This window comes from Suricata suricatta, chromosome 8 (genome assembly GCF_006229205.1).
Source record: "Suricata suricatta isolate VVHF042 chromosome 8, meerkat_22Aug2017_6uvM2_HiC, whole genome shotgun sequence".
Classification (NCBI taxonomy): Eukaryota; Metazoa; Chordata; class Mammalia; order Carnivora; family Herpestidae; genus Suricata; species Suricata suricatta.
Window position 1 is genome coordinate 81,705,936 of NC_043707.1, and position 21,581 is coordinate 81,727,516.

The window sequence follows — 21,581 nt, forward strand, 5'->3', positions numbered from 1 at the left end:
TGTCCTCTCTCACTCACCTCCAGCAGGGCTGGCCCCAGTCAGTGTGGAGGAAGGCTATGGCCAGGGGACGCTGAGGTGAGGGGAGGCATGATACACGGCATTGAATTCTAATTTGAGGTGGACTTACATCAAATCTACATCCTAAAGCAAAACAGTTCCTTTTGTCCATACTGAAACTGCATCTTCATTCCAGGCCTGAATAGATGCTTTCATAAGCTTGCAATCCATTTATTGCTATCATCAAGCTTCTACTGTACCACATGCGATTTTACTGGCCTTGGATGCTCCTCCATGTGTCTCTCCCCATGGGACACCAGTGGAAATTTGATTGTGAGTGCTCGACCCTCTAGTGTGTGTGTGGGGGGGCTTTCCCTCAGGGATGGGTGGAAAAACCAGCAGGGCCTGGGTGCTGCTTTGTTTGATTGATGCATCACTGCCAAAGTTGAATGGTACTTGTGTGGCCATTTCCGCTTAAGAGGAACCTAAGTGAAGAAAAGACTGAGCCTTGTCTGCGGGTTTTGTTGCTGTAGGGTGAAAGGTCTTAAGTACAGAGAAAATTACTATGCAAGTAATTTTATCTTCATTCTCTAGTCCTGCTCTTTGGGGGTGGAGAGGAAGAAACCGTTCGTAATGTAGCTGTTTTACCACACTTGGTTTATAAAATGGAAACGGAGGGCAATTAAAACATTCTTTCTTGTACCATGTGACGTTCTTAGAGGGAGATCTTAAACATATCTTCTTTGCCTGCTGGGGCTCTCACTCCATCTAAACGCCCGAAGGTTTTTTTCAACTCTGCTACAGACACGCATAGGGAAACCCAACGTTTGCATTATTGCATTACTTTTGTCTTCTCCATCTTGAAGAATTCTGCTCAAAGTCTTACTCCTTTAAGAAACAGATCGTTAAGTTAACGAAATGCTTCATCTTGAAATGTTTCATCCACCATGAAAGGAAAGACTTCTGGTCAAAGCACACATTTCAAAGGGTGCCCTGTATTTTGTGGTTGTGTGGTCACATCTGTAAAGGTTTGAAAAAACGATATTATATCTATAAAAAATGTGATGATGTGACACTTAGAGCACATTTTCCCTGGTTACTGGACTGGCCAATTACGTTGTAAAGCTGATGATAAAAAGCACTCGGCTGCATTCTAGACACATACTGGGAGTCAGAGCACAAAGTTTCCTTTCTTTAAGGTTCCCAAGTAGTTTGTCTGCATCTATCCAGAGCAATTTTTTTTCTTCGTTTCTTAAAGGCTTTCTAATGCCTTAGGTAATAATACTCGGCAAACGGGGCGCACTGGTAAGGATCCCAAAGCTGAGGGCTTCTATTGCCATTTACTAAATCAGAGAACTGGGAACACATAATCCAATTTATTCTTCCCCAAACCCAGTTCTTTTAATAAATCTGATCTCTTTAACTGACATACATTTTTTTCAGTCCTCCGTATTGTCAAGAACGTTCTCATGAATAAATGAGCCCATTGTGCTAAAATTCCAATTAAATATAGAGGCTCTCAGGCTTAGAGGTTGGAAAAAGGACATTACAGGCCTAGCACATTAATATGGCAGCTGGCTAAAATAAAGTTTATTAATCTGTAAGATGGGAAAAGATGACCCAGCCTCTGGCTTCCAGGGGCCTGCGTAGAACTGTCTTAACTGTCTCAAAGAGCTTTATTAATTCCATCTAAAGTAGACCTGTGCAAAATGGATACCACCAGAGATACTTCCACCTCCTCTCTAGCTTTTTGAGGGGATGGCTGCATTCACAATTTACCCTTGGGTACTTGGCAAAGGGGGAGACCTCCCCCAGCATATGGTGTAATTGGGGAATCTCATCTCTTGTTTTCCTGCTCCCGACGTACCTGTGATGGGGGGCTTACAGGCAGTGAACTCAGCAAGGTGGCAACAGTGTGTCTGGAATATCCCGAGGTGCAGGAGACGTGCTCTTCCTCCACGAATACACACACTCTGATATGTTGCACATATACTTACACACATATCCACACACATTAGTAGACTCAAAGGTAAATGCAGAATTCTATAAGATCTCGGTTTGTACTTTTATAACGTACTATTTCTAAAGTATCCTTCATTTGTATTCTATTCTTCCCTATAATGAGTAAACATCACCTTCCTAGGGGAACTTTTCTTAATCATTCTGATGGCTCTGTGTACTTACCATATTTGTCAATGGGTGAGAACTGAAGATCTCTCTTCATCTCCTCCAAAGACAGGCCTTGAGAGGAACAGTGTCCAGCACTGGAAAATTCCATGTGACACATGATTTCACACTGTGAAAGTCACGGTGGTGGCTTGCTAATAACATTTTTGTAAAACACAACTTATTCACTCAGGATAGATCCCAGAAAACTGACAGAGTGATACAAAGGTGTTTCTTTGCTACAAGTGTCTAGTTGGGAAAGAGTTCAGAATTATGTGGAGTAAGTCATAGCTCAGTGTGAGTCCTGGCCCTTCCAGGAAGGCTACATTCCCAGTTGTGTAAGCTTGGGAATGCCACCCTTTCTGAGCCTCAGTTTATTAATCTTTAAGATGGGAAAAGTAGATAAATAATTTCCAATTTGTTTTGATGATTAAAGGTAACAAAAAGGAATCTTGAATCTAAAACCTGAGTTAATGTAGTGGCAAGCATTACTTAAAAGGAACTACTAGCCAGAGTATTATTATCTTAGTAATAATCACTATCAATAAAACACACACCAAGAGATATTGTTGTCATGATATTGCTGTTATTACAGTAGGAATTATAAGAAATAGTGATAAAATTTATTGCATGATTCCAATGCATTAAGCATATACATCTGTCATATCATTTAATCCTTATCATTACCAAACATTTTTCTCATTTTACAGATTAGGACACTGAGGCTGGAGCGGTTAAGTAACTTGTTACACAGGTTTGGCGAACCTGGGTCTTCTAGGTTCCAAAGCCTGCAAGCTTATCCACTATTCACATAGGAGTTTCGTCCTGGTTCCTAGCGCTCCTTAATCCTTCTCTTCCCCAGACTTCGGCTACTCTTTTACCACCCTGGTTCATGAGCTTGCTTTCTGTTTACCTCTTTGGCAGACTCAAAACCTGAAGCCATCAAATCCCTCACCCTAATGTCGAACCACATCTGTCAGTTAGTTACGTATCTGTGGGTCTCTCCCGCGTCCATGTCTCTCGCCCAGACTGTCGCATCCTCCAGGAGGCTTCCCCAGCGCCCCCCAGAGCGGCCCTCGCTGGGCCCACAGCAGAACTCCCAGTTCCCCGTCCCAGGCCAGAGCCCTCATCCCAGTTCCCGGCACCACCTCTTTCAGTTAGTTACTTAGGCCAAATTTTTTCTTTTTCTTACAACTCTTACCTAATTCAAGTACTTCTACCTCTGCCTCCTGTCTCCTTATAACCCATTCTCCATATATTGTCCAGAGTGCTCTTGCCACAGTATAAAACAGATGAAGCCATTCTCCTATTAACATGTTCCAGTGGCTTCCCAGTTCATTTAGAGTAGAATGTACTCTAATGCTCTCCCCTCACCTAAAAGGCCCTGGCCCTGCCTCCCTCAACCTCAACTCATACCCTTCTCCCCATGTTTTGCTAAGCACTTCTTCCTGACATTCTTTCTGTCCCTTGAATGCCAAGCACCTTCCCAATCCAGAGCTTTCCCAGTCAAAAGCTCTTGCATTTGGTAACTCTGCTTGGAATGATCTTCTTAATTAACCTGAATCCTGTTGCCATGAGCCTTTGCCCTGCCTTCACCCATGCATGGGTTCTCTGTCTCTCAGGTCTCATTCACAATATCACCTCCTCAGAGAGGCCTTCCCTGACCACCGTTCCAAAGTGGCATTTCCCTGGCTTATAGTCACTTTCTATGTCATCATGCCAACGTGTTTCTTTCGTTTTTAGAGCTACATAAAATTATCTTGCCCATTTATCCATTTACTTACATATTCTTTCACACAATGAGGTTGGGAGCCGTGTCTAGTCTGCCTAATTCCCTGCTATATACTCAACACTTACAGTGCCTGGCACACAGGAAAAGCTAAAAAAAAATAGTTTTGAACAATTTAATTAATTGATGGGTCCTTAAATAATGTCCTTCTCTTAGGTCACTCAATTCTCCCCTCCACAAGGTCTGCAGTTCCCTAGGCCCATGTTCCAAACCCTCTGCAATCCAAACCGACTAGCATTCCATGTGTCTCTCATGTTCTGCAATTCCTCAGTGTCTTTTCTCCCCAAGTTTAAGCCACGCTAATAGACTTTGGACTTCCTAAAACATCCAGAATTTTCCTTCCTCCATGATGGTCGCTGAGCTGCTCCCACAACATGAATCTGCTTGGTGACATCTTTTTTTTTTTTAACATTTATTTGTTTTTGAGAGATAGAGACAGAGCGCAAGCAGGGGAGGGACAGAGAGAAAAGAAAACACAGAATCAGAAGCAGGTTCCAGGCTCTGAACTGTCAGCACAGAGCTCAGCATGAGGCTGGAGCGTATGAACCCTGAGATCATGACCTGAGCCGAAGTCGGACACTTAGTCAACTGAGCCACCCAGGTGCCCCAATGACACCTTATCCCTGAGGGGAAGCAATAAGAAGGAACATTCTGGTGCCAGACTTCTTGAATTTGAATCCTGACTCTATTCCTTACTAACTATCACCTTGGGCATACGTTATTTAACTACTCTTTGCTTTTGTTTATGCAACTGTATAATGGAATTATAACAACATTTGGCTTATAGGGTTAATCATGAGAATTAAAGAATTAAAAAGTTTAAAAGATTTTGTAAAGTGATAACATGTAGTAAGCACCCAATAAATATTATCTATTTTTATTATGTGTCAAGGTCCAACTCAAAGGCAACATTTCCTCAAAGTCTTCTTGGAAACCCCACTCCGAATTTCATACCCTCTAGTACTTTGTACTTCTACCACAGTGCTTAGTAGAGTCGGCCTCGATGTGTGGCAACAGCCTGTATTTGTATGCTAGTGAAGCCCACTAAACAGAATATTCCCGGAGGTCAGAGAGCCCATCTGATATCTTTGGATCTCCCGCAGGCTTAGCTGGTACTTTGTAAATAGTTAAAATAAGATGTGTGAACGAAAATTGTTACAAAATGTTCACCTGGAGAAGTGAGATTTTTCTAAACTCTAATATAAATTCACACCGCTTCATTCACTTAGCTGCCTTAAAACCACAGCAGGTTTGGCCTCACTTTCTTAAAGGATAATGTGAAGCTGTTTCTTAGAGGGGAGAAATGATTAAAAAGAAGAAAAAGTATTGACTTAAAGTGAGACATGGTCAATCAACATTAAGTGGCAAACCACACTCAGTTCTGGGCATTAGAGTGTCATTCAAGATATTTTTCAAGATAAAATTTACCCTGCTAATACCCTAAAATTTACCTACAAAGACCTCTTAAGCACTCTAACTCCTTTTAAGAAATGTGCTGCATATAGTAGTCTTGGCAACAACAAGATAATAGGGAATAAATATTTTATCATCAAAAAGGCTATCTGGTTTCCTATGAATAAAAGCCCATCTCCAAGCTGTCTTATTTATTCAGCGGCTGAATGCAATTTATGCCAGGGGACTTAACCTTTCTGCCCGGAAGACACCACATAGGCTGGTTCTGGATGCTCTTCTAGGATGACAGACAGATGGAAGCTAACCATGCCCAGGTCAACAAAGCAGAGGAAACCAGACCCTGATCCATGGAAGTAGTTGTCCTCAGTCCATGTGTGTCCAGAATTCAGCAAGAGTTTCAAAGAAGCCTAGAGTTTAAGAAATACACCAGGACCTCTGTTGGCTGAAGTTGTGGCCAGAGAAAATAGGCATTTCCAGTGATGCAACTGTCCCATGAATTCAGTGAAAGTAAATGTGAACTAATGGCAGGTAAGAAAAGCACTTGATTTTGCAGTGTTCCAATATTGTTAGTCAACTAGGTGGCCTTCTTTATGGTAAAAGGATGCCATATATTATATGTAGGCATACATATGAATGATACAGATATTATCTATAATATCATGTATATGTTTAATGACAATGGAATGAAATTTTATCTTTTTAAAGAGAATAGCAGAGGAGCACCTGGGTGGTTCAGTCGGTTGAGTGTTCGACCTCAGCTCAGGTTATGATCTTGCAGTTTGTGAGTTTGAGCCATGAGTCAGGCTCTGCGCTGGTGGCTCAGAGCCTGGATCCTGCTTCAGATTCTGTGTCTTCCTCTCTCTGCCCTTCCCATGCTCATGCTCTGTCTCTCCCTCTCACTCAAAGATAAATAAACCTTTAAAATAATAAAGAGAATAGCACACTCTTTGTAATAATATTTGCATACTACCACATTATATTGATACATCTCCTTTTAGTGCTAAAATAAATTTTAGTTCTGTGATATCTATGTACAGATAAACATAGTCATTGGCCATTGTCTCTTACAAAGGTGCAGTGGAGAATGAATAATTTATTCAGAATAAAGAGTAGAGCTAAAATTCGAAAAATATTTCCCGCTTCTCAATCCATGCTTTATGGTTTTAGACAACCTGGTAGACTGCCTGCTAATTAGGCCAGTTCATACTCAAATCCAAAGTATGGAATCTGTATTTGTGTGTGTGCATGCCATGCAGACCGTGGCTTGTCAGCACACACCAGCATGTTTGCAGTCATTCACATGGCCTGCAGATGGACTTATGCACCCTCAGCAAAGACAACAATATTCTAAACTATGAGGCTATGTTGGCTGAAAGGAGTGAAGAGATAGCAATGTTCATGGCAAGCACATTAAGCAAAAAATATTATCCAAAGAGAAGTGAATCCGTTTTTATGTAAGATTATAGAAGAGATATGAAGAGTGCAAAAGGTGCTTGAAGACAGGACATCCTCAAATATAGCTTCAATTCTTCAAGGCAGGAGTAAAGCAGGGTCTATGAACTAAACTAGCGAGTTTACTTTCTAGACCAAAGCCCAGAAAGGGATATTAGAATAGAGTTTTTCTGTACTCTTAAAGAAAAAGTACCGATTACTAGAAGCTATCCTGGGTTCAGTAAGAAAAAAACCCATCGTGTCAGATTTGCTTGACTCCCTTTTGGTGAGGATAAATTTCAAGGGGAAATCCATACATCTGGATTCTGCAGATACTGGACAGAGTTTCTCCTGATCGCTTGCAAGTAAGAAGGGGAAATCTGTGCCAAATGACAAGTCATTGGATTGAATTATCACTGGTTGGATACCCAAAACTGATTAAGACTTCAGGTCAGTGACATTCTCCAGTGGGTTAAGCTGAGCCTTAGACACTGGGAATAGTTAAAACACCACATTTCCTGAACTTAGAATTGTCCCAAAATAGATTGAGTTGTTCTGGTATGGGGTCCTGTCAAATCCTTGGAAGTTTTCAAGGTATGGCTAGAGTACATCATGGCCAGGGGAGCTACAGCATAGAGGGCTCCAAGTGATGTGACATTCCCGGTCCCTCTATTTCTTACATTCTGTGATTCTTTGTAAGGTGTTCATGAACCACGTAGATTTTGTGAAACTGGCTTTGATGTGTTGGAAAGGCAGCATGAGATTACATTTCCCACTTAGGAAGAAGATTTTTATCTTCCTTATCTGAAGTGTCTGACATTTGTCCAGGGATGAATGCCTCATTTCCACATACCTGCCACCGCATACCTGGCTGCACATTACTGCTACTACTCAAGGTGGTGTTTGTAGCTTTTTGCCTACATACATTTCATTTGAAATAGAACTGAACTGTGCTATTTGCCTGAGGGACCATCTCTTTTTGTGGTCTATTTCAAAGGAAGAACCACATTGCCTTCTAAGTTGAAGCAAATGAAAAGTGTGGAGAAATCGCTTTCACATAAACCCATCATTAAGGATTTGACTGACAGGCTGGTACTAAAAACTGCTGAGCTGCTAAACAAGTTTTTATAGAAGATAAATTTGTAGGGGCCCCTGGGTGGCTTAGTGGGTTAAGCATCCCACGCCTGATCTGGATTCAGGTCATAATCTCATGGTTTAGGAGTTCAAGCCCCTCATCTTGCTCTGTGAGGACAGTGTGAAGCCTGCTTGGGATTCTGTCTTTCCCTCTCTCTGCCCCTCCCTTGCTTGTTCTCTCTCTCTCTTTCAAAATAGACAGATCAAAACTTAAAAAAAAAAGAAGATAAATTTGTAGAATATTCATGTTGCAATGCCTGAGGCGTGGAGAAAAACTCTAAAACACGATTTCATCTCTCTTTTTTAATGTTTATGTGTTTTTGAGAGGGAAAGTGCAAGCACTGGATGGGCAGAGAGAAAGGGGGACAGAGGATCCAAAGAGGGTTCTGCGCTGACAGGTTGCCATCAGAGAGCCGGATGCAGGGCTCACACCCACAAACACTGAAATCATGACCTGAGCCAAAGTCAGATACTCAACCGACTGAGCCACCCAGGTGTTCCCACACTATGTCATCTCTTCAGAAAGGTAGATTGCTAAGCAGGACCTACAAGGAAGTAAGAAAAATACTGTCTAAAGAGAGTCCAGGGAACTGTGGTGCCATCTCTCCAGAGTGGCGCGAGTGGGAAGTGCCGCAATGAATTCAAATGGCCCCATTTAGAGCCTCAAAGCAGCCAGTATTGTGGCTTCCAAACCACAGCCTGCCAAATGCTTCTGGTATTGGAGCAATGAATCATGGTTTTGGCTGTGGGATTTCATGAATTCTCAGAATATTTGCTAGTGTCATAATGGCTTCTGACTGAATTACATTCCAAAGAAGACATCAAGTGGGCATATAGTCCAAAAGAAACCATTTTTATCATATTCTTCCAAGTGTGGTCCTCACAGAGCTGGGGACTTTGATTTGGTGAATCAGAGCAAATGAATATATAATCTGCGTGGATTTAAAGGAAGACCGAAATTAAAACAACTAAATAAAAACAGAGAGACTTAGAACATTAAGTTCTACCATAATGATACAATAATAATCTCATATTTATAGAGGGCTTTATAGCTTGAGCATACTTTTATGTCAATAGCGTAGAGTATTTTTACAAAACCTTGCAGTACCTGGGAAAGCATTCATTTTACCTTCATTCTACATCAGGCTCAGAAAGTTTGAACAACCTGCATCAGCTCACAAAGCTAGCAAGAGGCAGAGCCAGACTTGAACAAAACATCTTCAGACTTCCAGTCTCCATGCTCTTTTTTCTAAAGCAGGCTACATTTTATAGCAGTCCCTTTCAAACTCTTGTTCTGTTTCCATTTGGGGAGCTTACTCAATTAGTCATGAGTTACAGTTTTGGACTCTCTGCATATAAAGGCCAACACTAAGTTTCTCACAGAAAAATATCCTTCATCATCATCAAAGCCAGAATCACTTTCTCATCACTTACTTTGTTAGATCTTTAAGAAAATTTTGCTTCCCCCATTTCCAACAATGGCTTGCCTGTCCCTGTGCAGTGATGCCAAAACTAAAGTCATACACACTGAACTTTCTAATGAGATGTTTATGACTCCCCAAAACTCTGATCCTGTGCAAGGTTTTCTAAGCTGCCTGCATGGATTCATCTTCCTAAACATTGCTCTGGCTATGTTGAACAGAAAACCATTAGGTTACTAGTGTGATTAAGGACCTCAGGCACAATTTTCTTCCATTCAAGTTGGTCCAATTAGTTTTTATGCAGCTAAAAATGCCCTCAGGCTACCTGTAACCTAGAAGATTTAGTCATTTGGACCTTGCATAGGCAACATCACCCAAGGCCTCACAGCTTTGCAAATATGCTTTGTGCTGTGTTGGGGTTTTGTTTTGTTTTGTTGGCCATCTGTCACAATGATGTTACTTGTGAAAGAATATTAGCAAGGAGATCAGCACCATATGCACCTTCATCCCCTTCCTCAAGAGGAATGTATCCAAGTGAAAAGTCATTTCTTTCCCTCAATATGAAACATGTACAGGTAACAGCTAACCAGACTTTCAGTTCTTTGACACTAATCTAAGGGACTAATACAAAGAAAAGGCAGAGAGACAGCCTGCTGAGATCCCTAATAAAGGTGTTTACACAAGGAAAGTAAATGCTTTGCCATAGTAAAGGCTACTCGAGTCATCTGGCTGTTCCTTTTGGCATTTAGCTGAAAACAAATAGACCTATTTAAAACAGGTCTGTCACAAGGGATAAATGCCTTTTCATGCCTTACAATGTCTTTCTATGTAGCCCACCTTTTCTCTGGCCTAAAGAGAGGCGACATTTCTATTAGAAATGGGATCACCTTTGGCCTAACTTTGAAATAGTCCAGTCAGACTCTTATGAATAAGCATTTGTTAATTTATCAGTTAAGTTCAACATATTTATTTATTTATGATTTCATCCCGGCTGTTTTCAGAACATTATTTTGTCTTTGTCAATAATTCCCCACTTGATAATGTCCCAAATTAAAACAAATTTATTGCTCCCATTACAGTGAATAGGAAATGGCCAAAATATTTAACGGAGCCAGAGGTCAGTGCAAAATATCTCTTTCAGGAAAATCAAACCCATCAACTTTCTTTCAGTGGCAAATGTCCCCTGGCTCTAAAAGGCCTGAAAGACTTGGCAATGGGTCATGTCTCTGTTTGAGCCATTAGGCAAATATCCAAGGTCTCAGCTCCCCCCATTTTTAAGGGAAAAAGCAATTAGGAAAAGAATTATGAATAAGGAAAAATGCAGCAAGAACTGAAACTGTGTGCTAATTCCTTGATGGCTCATCAATTTTTAATGTGCTTAACAGTAACTGAACAATACTACCACCTCTCAATTTACCTGTACTTTGAGTATAAATGAGGAATTGTACAGTCAAGCAGGAGGTGAACTTTGCCTGCCTTGACTGCTTTTAAAACTGAGGAACATCCTTTAAATATATTATTTATTTTGAGAGAGAGAGAGAAAAAGAGAGAGAGACAGAGACAGAGCCCATGAGTGGGGAAGGGGCAGAGAGGGAGAGAAAGAATCCCCAAGCAGGCTCCACATTGCCAGAATAGAGCCTGATGAGGGGCTCAAACTCACGGACCATAAGATCGTGACCTGAGCTGAAGTCAAGAGCCGGACACTTAACTGACAGGGTCACCCAGGCACCCAGCAAACATCTTTCTTATCCCTCACCTTCTGTACTTACTATCATCTCCCTCCCAAAAGGGAATGTATTTTAAATATTAGAACTAGGAGATCTTAGGAGCAGAATGGTCATAAAGCTCATTTCTCACTCCTCCATTTTCCTACACATTTTACCAAGAAGGAAATTGAAGCCTCATAAAGTGAAATGACTTATCCAAGTTCATATGTCAAAGTTGTAGTGATGTCAGGATATAGCTTGGGGTTCTAGACTACTTTGTTAACTTTTATTCTTATTTTTAAAGAGAAAAGGAAACCAAATTTTGTTGCACACCTGCTAAGTGTCATAGTCTACTAGAAGCCTCACCAATCTTATTACATACATTTGTTCCACATAACAACCCATTTTACATGTGTGCAAAACAAGTCTGAGTCTTGTCAAGGAGCACATAGCTGTACTTCAAATGCAGGCCACGCGGTTTCCAAATCACCTGCTTTTTCCATCTACACTGTTAGCTCTAGAAATGATTCCAAATTTATACCCATAATCTTGTCTCTCTCCTTCTCTTCATGATTGATTATCAAGCACAATGCCACGTGCTGTGCTAAGTGCTAGGAATCAGATATGAGTGTGACGGACATGGATTCTACCCTTTGGGGTAAATAAAAATGTAGACACGCACAGGTGTACTTCAATGCCCGAGGACACAGTCTACTATAAAGGGTGCCCTCCCTACACACCGGAGATGCAGGGTAAGCAAGGGTTCTCAAAGGGAGGGAATTTCTGGGATAGAAGTAGGTTGGGGCCTGTGCAAAGACCTCGGAAATCAACCAGCCAAAGTAAATATATGCATTTTTTAACTTTTCATTTTGAAACAATCTCAGAATAAAGGAAAGTTGCAAAAGCAGTATAATTTTTTTTAATCCTGAACCATTTGAGAGTAAGTTGCCAATCTGACTGCCTATCATTTCCCATGTACCTTAGTGTATCCCTACCACATAGCCTAATTCTACTACATAGCCTAAAGTAATCATCTGAGTTCATCTTCTCTTGGACTCCGTTCAAGTTTTGCCCATTATCTCAATACTTTATAGTGAAAGGATACGACTCAGAACCACACACTGCATTTAGTTGTTACGTTCCTTAATCTCCTTCAGTTGGAAACGGTTTCTCAGTCGTTACTTGAGTTTCATGACCCTGGACGATTTTGAAGATGACACGCCAGTTATTCTGTGGAATATCCTTCAATTTGGTTTTATCGGAGGTTTGCCACGGATTAAATTAAAAGCACGTCTGACGCGGGAGGCATCACGGAAGGGACGCCATGTCCACCGCACTGTATCCCGTCACGTTTTGATTTGTCTCATTATTGTGTTCTTAATTTTCATTACTTGGTTAAGGTGGTGTCTGGCAGGATTCTCTACTAGAAAATTACTTTTTTCTTTTTGTAATGAATAAGTATTTTGTGGGGTGTTACTTGGAGACTATATAAATATCCCAATATCTCAACCAAATTTCAGTATCTTCACTTATTTATTTCTGTATGGATTTAAACTTACTAGTTTATTTAATGGGTCATTATTTATTTTGATGCTTCAATTATCCCATAGTTGGCAAGCAGGAACCCCGTCAAGTTGTCCCTTTGATACATACCCATCCATGAAAACCTCTTTACTCTGTGACACCAGACATTCCAGGCTTATTTTGTACATTCCTTGTCTCAGTCTTGAAATCTGCCATTTCTCTAAAGTACCCTGTTTCCTTTCAGTGGAGAATAGTATTTAGAAATCAAGACCTAGGTGCTTGGTGTGTTCCTTATTGTTGAAATGTTGCTGCTCCCAGACCCTCTCACTGAGCAGGCAAAGCTGAAGAACACACATGCGTGTTCATACATGTTCATACATGTGTAACACATTCAGACCTCTCCCTCCACTCTCATATAATTCCAATCCAATCCAACATCACAGGGCCCATTCTAGTTTTCTCCCTTACCATGTTTCTGGCACCTTCTCTGACAGTGAGAAACCTGGTTCCCATTATCCTGGATATGATCAATGCCCCAAACGTACACACCTCTGGCTGCTGTCACACCCACATCCATCAACACATACATGGATGTCCTCTTTTACCTCACTTGGGCTCCGCTGTTGTCTCCATGTGGCTGCTCTCCTTGCCATCTTCTGTTCTGACACCTCACTCTGGGCTATTTTCCCACCTGTCTGCCCCGAGCAGGTGCATCCTCACCTGCCTTGGGCTCCAGCACTCAGCACTGAGCTGTGTCCTGTGTGATGCCTTCTTCACCATGTGTGGCTTCTGATCATTAGGGCAGGGCTGCCTATCTATACTTATACCCTCTTCATCACCTTCATACTCCAACTTCACCACATCGAGTACCTTCCTGTAACTAATACCCTTCTCAATCTGCAAGGGACCTTCATGAAAATCCATCCCACTGTGCTTGGGCTGTGACACTCTACATGGGGTAATTTCTTCACTGACCCCTCTCATGCATGCCTTCCTTTCCAGGCTTGCACTCTGGCTTCCCATGCCAGGTTCCTCTCCCATGTAGATGCCTTCTTCACCACACCTGGGCTCTAGCACCTTGACGGGGTAGCCCCAAATCCTTGTGGAAACCCTTCCCTCCTCCCACCAGCCAGCTGCCACCCCCCACCATGCTCACCATCCACTTGGACATTCTCTGTACTTGGATTCAAACATCCTGTCCACACCCCATGGAGAAGTCACTCTTGCTCAGCCCTATCTAATGGCTTTGGACTAAAGCATTTAGGAAAACAGATAAAGAGTTAGGAAGACGAGTAACAAGGATGGACTTTTAAAAATGTTAATCAGATCATGTCATGCTCCTGCTCAAAATCCCTCAGTGGCTGATCATCACATGCAGAACAACATTCTAATGCCCTGTCCTGGCTGCTGAAGTCTTTGTGGTTTGACCTCTGCCTACCTACCTGGGACTTCATCCTGTTACACTCTTACTTGCCTCCTATTCTGTGTCCACAACAGAGGCCTTCTATTTCTCCTCTTTTCTCTGTCTTATGAACTCTGCACTTTTGTTCTTTAGACCTGCTGAACACCATTTCCCAGGCTTTTCCTTGTTTTCATGATTCTAACCACCCCATCTAAACTACCCTTCCAGCCACTATATCCTATCGACCTATTTTAACTGCCTACATAGTACTTACCACCATCTCATTTCTGGTGTATTTGTTCATTGTCACCTGTGTAGGCAGATACAGTTCTCTGCCGATATACCTTGGTCTACATGGGAAGTCACCTCTAGACGTTTCCATACATGCTCATGGTTTCTCGTGTTTCTCTGTACTTAAAGGTGGGGAGTGGCTCATGCTCCTTCCCACTCACCCAAATGAGCCTCCATCAATGAGGAAGAAGAGTTGGTGGACAAATACTCCAGCATCCTTGCTGTTTAAGCCTTTGTTGCCCATAGCAGTGACTTACTCATTCACACACATGCTCCTTCCTTCTCTTTCCTTCACTGTGCTTGAGATCACATCCCATAAAACAATATTCATGCACATCCTTGTCTCGTGGTCTGTTTTTGGTGAAACCCAAATTAACATGGCCCTCCTCCTTTGATTAGAAGGTAAGTTTGATGACAGCGAGGACTTCTCTTGTGTACTACTGTGTCTTGGTCCCCAGTGCCTTCAACTAATTGTCTAATGAACTAGGCACCCAATAACTGTATTAAATGAATGATGATTCCTCCTTAGCAAATTTATTGATTCAAGTTTAATCTTTTTTTTTTTTTTTTTTTTTTTTTACCTCTGATTCATTGGTCAGCCTCCTTCCAATTCTTTAGCCACTGTGCAAGAACAAGCTGTATTTCCCTATTACACGTATTGGAACAGTGACATCTGTGGAAGTCTTATCCAGCCTTTTCCACCCTCTGTGTCATTGCCAGGGAAATCTGAGAATGACCCTTTGCTATGGTATCCACATCCATTCCGTGGTTTGCAGTGCAGTTGTACAGATATGAAAGCGAAATGGAACATGATGGAGAGTCTCCCTTCAAACACGTGTTCTGGGATAGAGGGGACGGCTCTCTGGGAAGGAAGAAGGAACTGCAGTGGCCCCAGTGCTGCCCCAGCCATTTGCTCTCGCCACTGGCAGAGCTCGCCTCATATTGCATAGTCATCAGATCAACAGGCAGGCTGTGGATCTTTTTTTTAATCAGAGGGACCCTGCCTTATGAATCATAGTGTCCCCTAGGGCTTCCCATAGCATCTGGCACTGACTAGTTGAAGTACATGTGTTGACTTCTTGAAAGTAGCCTTCTTACTTTTCCATGGGGAGAGGAGTTTCCAATGTAAGTAGTTTTAGGGCTATGTGGCATGAAAAAATTGGAGTTTTTAAGTTCCTGGAGCAAGGCTCAGACAATGTTTCCTGTAAAGGGCCAGATAGTAAACATTTTAGAATTTGCAGGCCATATGGTCTCTGTTGCAACTATTCAACTCTGCTATTATAGTACAAAAGCAGACATAGACAACATGTAAACAAGTGAGTGTGGTTGTGTTCATAAAAACTTTACAAAAACAGGCAGAGTTAGATATGGCCCATGGGCCATAGTTTATCAACATCTCCTTTAGAGCAAGAGATAAATCTTACATGTGACGCTTCTCGAAGCTGTCTTCCAACGTGGGCCAAACAATGCAGTCCCAATGAAAGTAGGATCTCCTCTCATCTTTCATTTTAGTAGTTTGTCTTAGAAGAGGAATAATAAAGACTAAAATACGTGAGCTAATGACAAAACAAAAAAAAATCCACATGTATTTAGCGTTTGCCATATGTCAGACAGGTCCAGATTGTATTCTCCCTTCATGCCCACTGCAACATCATGAAGAAGGTAATATTATTTTTATCCTGCAGATAAGACACTTGGGACATGGGGACCTCAACTAACTTGCTTCAGGTCACACAGCATATAAGTGGTAGAATCTGAATTTGAACTCAGGCCCATCTGAGCCCAAGCTTTTAACCACTGTTTTATAATAATGGCCCCTGGGTGGCTACATAAGTAAAAATCACAAAACCAATTTTATTGATGGAGGATGAAAGTGGCAACTAGATAGGCACCTACAGAGCGGTACATATCCGTTTCCCCTTTTGGATTGAGGAAGGTTCAAAGGCCATCTTTGTTGATTTAACATCTCCAGGCTCTGTTGTGTGAATTCAGATCCCTGCAAGAAATTCCATGTTCCTTTGTTCTTTATGACAGGCCGGTCTGAATGGAAAGATTTTTAAACTCCCTAAACTCTTTGAACATGTGGAACATTGATCTTCACAAACCATTTGAAACACCCTAAGGAGGTTACAAAATTACAAGCAATGTTTTTTTTTTGTTTTAAGTGAATGTATACTAAACCTCGGGGACCTTTTGCCTCATCATACAACACCAAAGCTTTCCTGCCTCCTCTGTGTATTCTTTGCTGTCAGACCCTGAATAACAAAATGGTTATTATGTTGCTAGGGTGCCTTGTTCTTATTGAAAAGCTCGGCTCCTGCCAGTATCATGGGGGCTCTTACCCCACTCTTGTGTGATGTGCTGCAAAGCTTCTTTGAATTCTGGGGCAACTCCGGGTTTAACATTTCCTGCTGAGCCCACCACTGCTCCCGCCTTCCGTTTTGGCAGGAACACGACTATGGATTCTATAAGAAGTGCTCTGTGGCCGGCTTGTGAGCTAGACCTCCACGGTTATTTTTATGCTGGTATTTATTAAGCCTTGGTACGTGGCACTCCAGACGGCACGCTCCTTTAGAACAGGAGCCACGTTTGGTTATTTACCTCTGTGGCCCTGGCATCTGGGGCGTAGAGTATGCTCTTGACATGTATTTAAAAAGTGACTTTGCTGGAACTGAACAGCTGGTCGTGCCTCCAGCCTAGTCTCTCAGCCCTGGCACTCTATGCAGGTTGGCCATGCGCTCGGGTGCAGAAGGTCTCTAGTCCTGACACCTCCCCTGCCGAGCTGTGGCTTTAGACCCAGTTACATGTCCTTCCTGTGCCTCATTTCATCTTGGCTTCTTCCTCCCTTGGTTAGCTGCCCTCTTTAGCATCTTCTTCATCATATAGTTCCTCACTGCTTTCTTCACTTGTCTGTCTTCCCCAGGGCCTAGCCACAGCCCATGCTAAATAAAATATTTATTGAATAATTGAATGAGAGGAGAGTAGGTTTAAAAGAACAAACGAACTGACACCATTCTTCTCAGTGCCACAAAGTACATCAGGTTGAGTGATCCTTTTATTTTACTTATTTATTAAAAATTTTTTTTTAAGTTTGTTTATTTGTGTTAAGTGAGAGTGCCCAAGCAGGGTAGCAGGGGAGGGGCAGAGAGAGGGGAGAGAGAGAATCCCAAGCAGGCTCCACACCATCAGCGCAGAGCCGGATATGGGGCTGGGACTCACTAACTGTGAGATCATGACCTGAGCCGAAGGCAGCGCTTAACTAATTGAGCCACCCAGGTGCCCGGAGTGATTCTTTGAGAAAGCAGCCTGATCACGTGACTTCTCTGCCCAGATCCCTGTGGTGGCTTGTGTCTCAATCTCAGTACTTGCCCAAGTCCTCTCCATGACCGGCACTTCTTTCATGATCTGGCCCCTTGTCACTTCTCTATTTTGTCTCCTAATACTCTTCCTTATGATCATTTTGCTCCGTCTGGTCTCCTGGATGTTTCCTGAATTCACAGACATGATCTCACCTCAGGGAATTTGCATTTAATGTTCCCACGATCTGGAATGCTATTCTCTAGAGGCCTGTGGTTTTCTAATTCACTCTGTTCACCTCTTTGCTCAAATGTTACCTTGTGGGCGAGGTCTTCCCTGATATTTCTGTTTCAGATATGGGTGGCCCGGCTGGTTGAGCATCTGACTTCGACCTAGGTCATGATCTTGCAGTTTGTGAATCCCAGCCCCACATTGGGCTCACTGGTATCAGCCTGGAGCCTGTTTTGGATCCTCTGCCCACCCCCCTCTCTGCCCTTCCCGAGTATATGCCTTCTCTCTCTCTCTCAAAAAGAAATAAACAGAAAAAGAAATAAAATTGAAAACCACATATCTTTCTGCTCTTCCTATCCTTCATCTTTTCTTTAATATATTACAGAATTTTCTTAAAAAAAAAGTGTCACTCTTCTCCCCCACTAGAATAAAAGCTCCATGAGGGAAGGAATTATTTTGTTTTTATCTGCTGCCGTACTGTAGAACCTAGAAGTGTAAGCCCTGGATAAATATTAGTTAATGAATGAATAAGTTAAATTAAAGAATATCCACAGACCTCAGAACTGAGAAAAATGGAAGATCACTTATAAATCTTTCTGGAGGGATGTATGTGGCTTTTTACCAATAATACATTATTTTTTGTACAGTTTTTAAGCATGAAAGGGTTTGTAGAACCCCCCAGTGAGTCAGTTGGCACTACCTCAGGTCTGGCCACAGCTCACAGGATTAGGCATCAGCCCTGGAGTCCATATAGCACCAGGTAAAGAGGGCCTTCACCTCCCGATTGGAAGACCAGGCCCGGAGCATGCCCTCTGCAGACTTCCATAAGCAGCTGCATGGGGCCGAGATCGGGCTCTTCAAATAACCCAACAGGCTCTCCTGAATGCTTCCAAATACTATCTGGTGTCAATTACCACAGTTCCTGTGTTCTTTAAAGCCTTTTCACATAGAAGTATTCACCGGAGTCTTTGTAGACAATGCCCCAAAAAATTACTCAACTGTGTTTATGGCTGGCCACAGTTGGGCTGTTCCCAAATGCCAAAGTTTAGCAAAAGCACTTCTCTAGGGAAAGCAAGAGCTCCACATTCACCCGTGCCTTTGGAACTGTGGCTTAGAACTGCTTTGTTCTCTTAGATAGATGGCCTAGAGAACTGCAAGAACAAATGCCACACGCACAATTCTAGAACACATGGCTTTACAAAGCCATATGTTTCAGAGATGGATCAATTAAGATAATAAGAGCACTTTTTAAAATCATAAGTGTTAGAACACCTATTCCACATATATATTAAAATCCCATTTAATCTTCCCAGCAACCATGAGGGATGTGTATTATTATTATTAGCATCATTATTTTTATGAGGACACTAAAGAGCAGAAAGGCCAGGTCCTTTGCCTGAGCTGAGTGAGGCAGACAGTAACAGGGAGGAGAATCTAAACACACGTGGCTCACTGTCCTGCTTCACGGTGTCACTGTGTCATGGAAAGTCTTGTGATCTGTGGAGTGAAGTGAATGTGTGGGGTTCTTCCCTCTCATTAGGAATTTGGATTTTTCAATTTCCAGTGGACACTTGGGCTCGGGGTTAGATATCTGGGTTTCTGGTTGTGGACCTATTGATGCTTTGGACCGTGTGAAGCTGAGTTTTATGAATTCAGTCTCATGCTGATTTCCCTCGACAGGCAAATAGGCAAAGGTTTCATTAAAATCAGGGCCTAAGGTAAAAAGACAAAGGCTTTTGAATCTGAAGAAACACCAACTTTTAATCCAGATTTGAATCCATAATCAGTATTCCAACCAGAAAATGAATGTTAGGCTGGGATTGCTTCCCTAAATATTTCTCACAGGCATGTTCATGCACATGTACACGCACACGCACACACACTTCAGAGACTTAGAAAACAAATGGGTGACTCAGTCAGTTGAGTGACCAACTTTGGCTCAGGTCATGATCTCATGGCTTCCGAGTTTGAGTCCTGTGGGTTTGAGCTGGCCTCAGGCTCTGTGCCAACAGCTCAGAGCCTGGAGCCTGCTTCAGACTCTGTCTCCCTCTCTTTCTACCCCTCCCCTGCTCACACTGTGTCTCTCTCTCTCAAAAATAAATAAACATTTTAAACAACTGATGGACAATTGTTGGGATGTGTAGGGGAGAGTCAAAGTCCCTCTTTCTTGTGCTGTGTTTTAACTATATAGTATCCTGAGGAGTAAGTCTTCTATACTACTTGGGGGAAATTAGTCATGCAACGCTCACTACAACTATCCTCTAAACAGGACTCTGGAATTGTACCCCTTGGTCGACCTTTTAATGTAAGATGCCAGGCTGAATGGAAACTGTGTTAGGGGGGTGGGTAGTTGGAACCGCCCAGGTTCCCATAGGAATGCTGGGAATGCACTCCCTTTATTCCTGCAGGTTTGCCTCAGCTGCCTCCTTTGGATTCTGGCTCTTCAGGAGTGCAAGCAGCAGCTCCAAGCACAGAACTGCCCTAAATGTCTCTCTTTGAAGCCCTTGAGTCCACAGCCTGCTCTTTGTGTCTGGCTCTGATTCACCATGGCCTGAATGCTTCACCTGCTATGTTAAGCTTCCGATAGAGCCTGAACCAGATTTTTAAAAAAGAATAATCCCTGCCAGTAAATCTCAGCATGAGAGAGCTGGAAAAGTGAGAAGGGTGGGAACTAAGGTAGATAGTAATTACTTTTTAAGATCTATCTTTGGAAGGATATTGATAGATCTCCTTCATCTGGATTTCTTTGCTCTACCTGGATCCCAGCTACCTGTTTAGAAGATTAACAATGGTTGAAGGCAGACGCACAATCTCCCTGGGCTTTGGAGTACTTATGAGTCATAGCAGAAACGGCGTGGGTTTGAAAGAAATTTCTAGTTACTTTCAAGATAGAAACCTTAATATTTATGTAGAAATAACTAGAGACATCCATTCACAATTTACTCATTCATGCATGTGCCTGTTAAACCCCGTGCCCCTCTTATTGTAAAGTTTATAATGCTTTGCTAAAATGGCCGGTTCAACAACTCTGTGAGGCCAGGGATTGAGTCCACTTTGCTGATCACTCTATGCCTCATGCCTGGAAGATCGTGGGCCCTTACCAATTATTTGCTAAACAAAGAAGGAAGAAAGGAAAGAAATGAAAAAGATGAAAATAGCATTTAATATAAAATACGTATGTATGTGTGTGTGTGTGTGTGTGTGTGTGTGTATGTGTGTGTGTGTGTGTGTGTGTGTGTGTGTGTGTATGATTAGGTAGGAATTTAATGTGTTGAAATATAGGTTTCCAAAAGTTTCCTGTTAGACCTATGAGTGCAAACATATGGTATCTGTCCTTCTCTGCCTGACTTATTTTGCTTAGCATGACACCCTCAAGGTCCATTCACTTTCCTACAAATGGCCAGATTTCATTCCCTCTCATTGCCATGTAGTACTCCATTTTATATATACACCACATCTTCTTGATCCACTCATCAGGTGATGGGTATTTAGGCTTTTTCCATGTTTTGGCTATTGTTGACATTGCTGCTATAAACATTGGGGTACATGTGCTCCTATGCATCAGCACTTCTGTATCCCTTGGGTAAATCTTTAGCAGGGTTATTGCTGGGTCATAAGGGAGTTCTATGGATAGTTTTTTGAGGAACCTCCACACTGTTTTCCAGAGCGGCTGCACCAGTTTACATTCCCACCAACAGTGTAGAAGGGTGCTCGTCTCTCCACACCCTCACCAGCATCTATAGTCTCTCGATTTGTTCATTTTAGCCACTCTGATTGGT

The 21,581-nt window shown here is 42.2% G+C and overlaps 1 protein-coding gene across 3 annotated transcripts in view; it reads right to left on the reverse strand.

Annotated features, from left to right (window-relative positions):
• LOC115298812 (serine/threonine-protein kinase TNNI3K-like) overlaps nucleotides 1-21,581 on the reverse strand; it is a 275,419-nt gene that overhangs the window by 1,170 nt on the left and 252,668 nt on the right. For all 3 annotated transcript variants that reach the window (XM_029947943.1, XM_029947944.1, XM_029947942.1), the window contains one exon: nucleotides 2,182-2,261. In XM_029947943.1, the coding sequence (XP_029803803.1) occupies nucleotides 2,182-2,261 (80 nt within the window). The remainder of the gene's footprint in view (nucleotides 1-2,181; nucleotides 2,262-21,581) is intronic.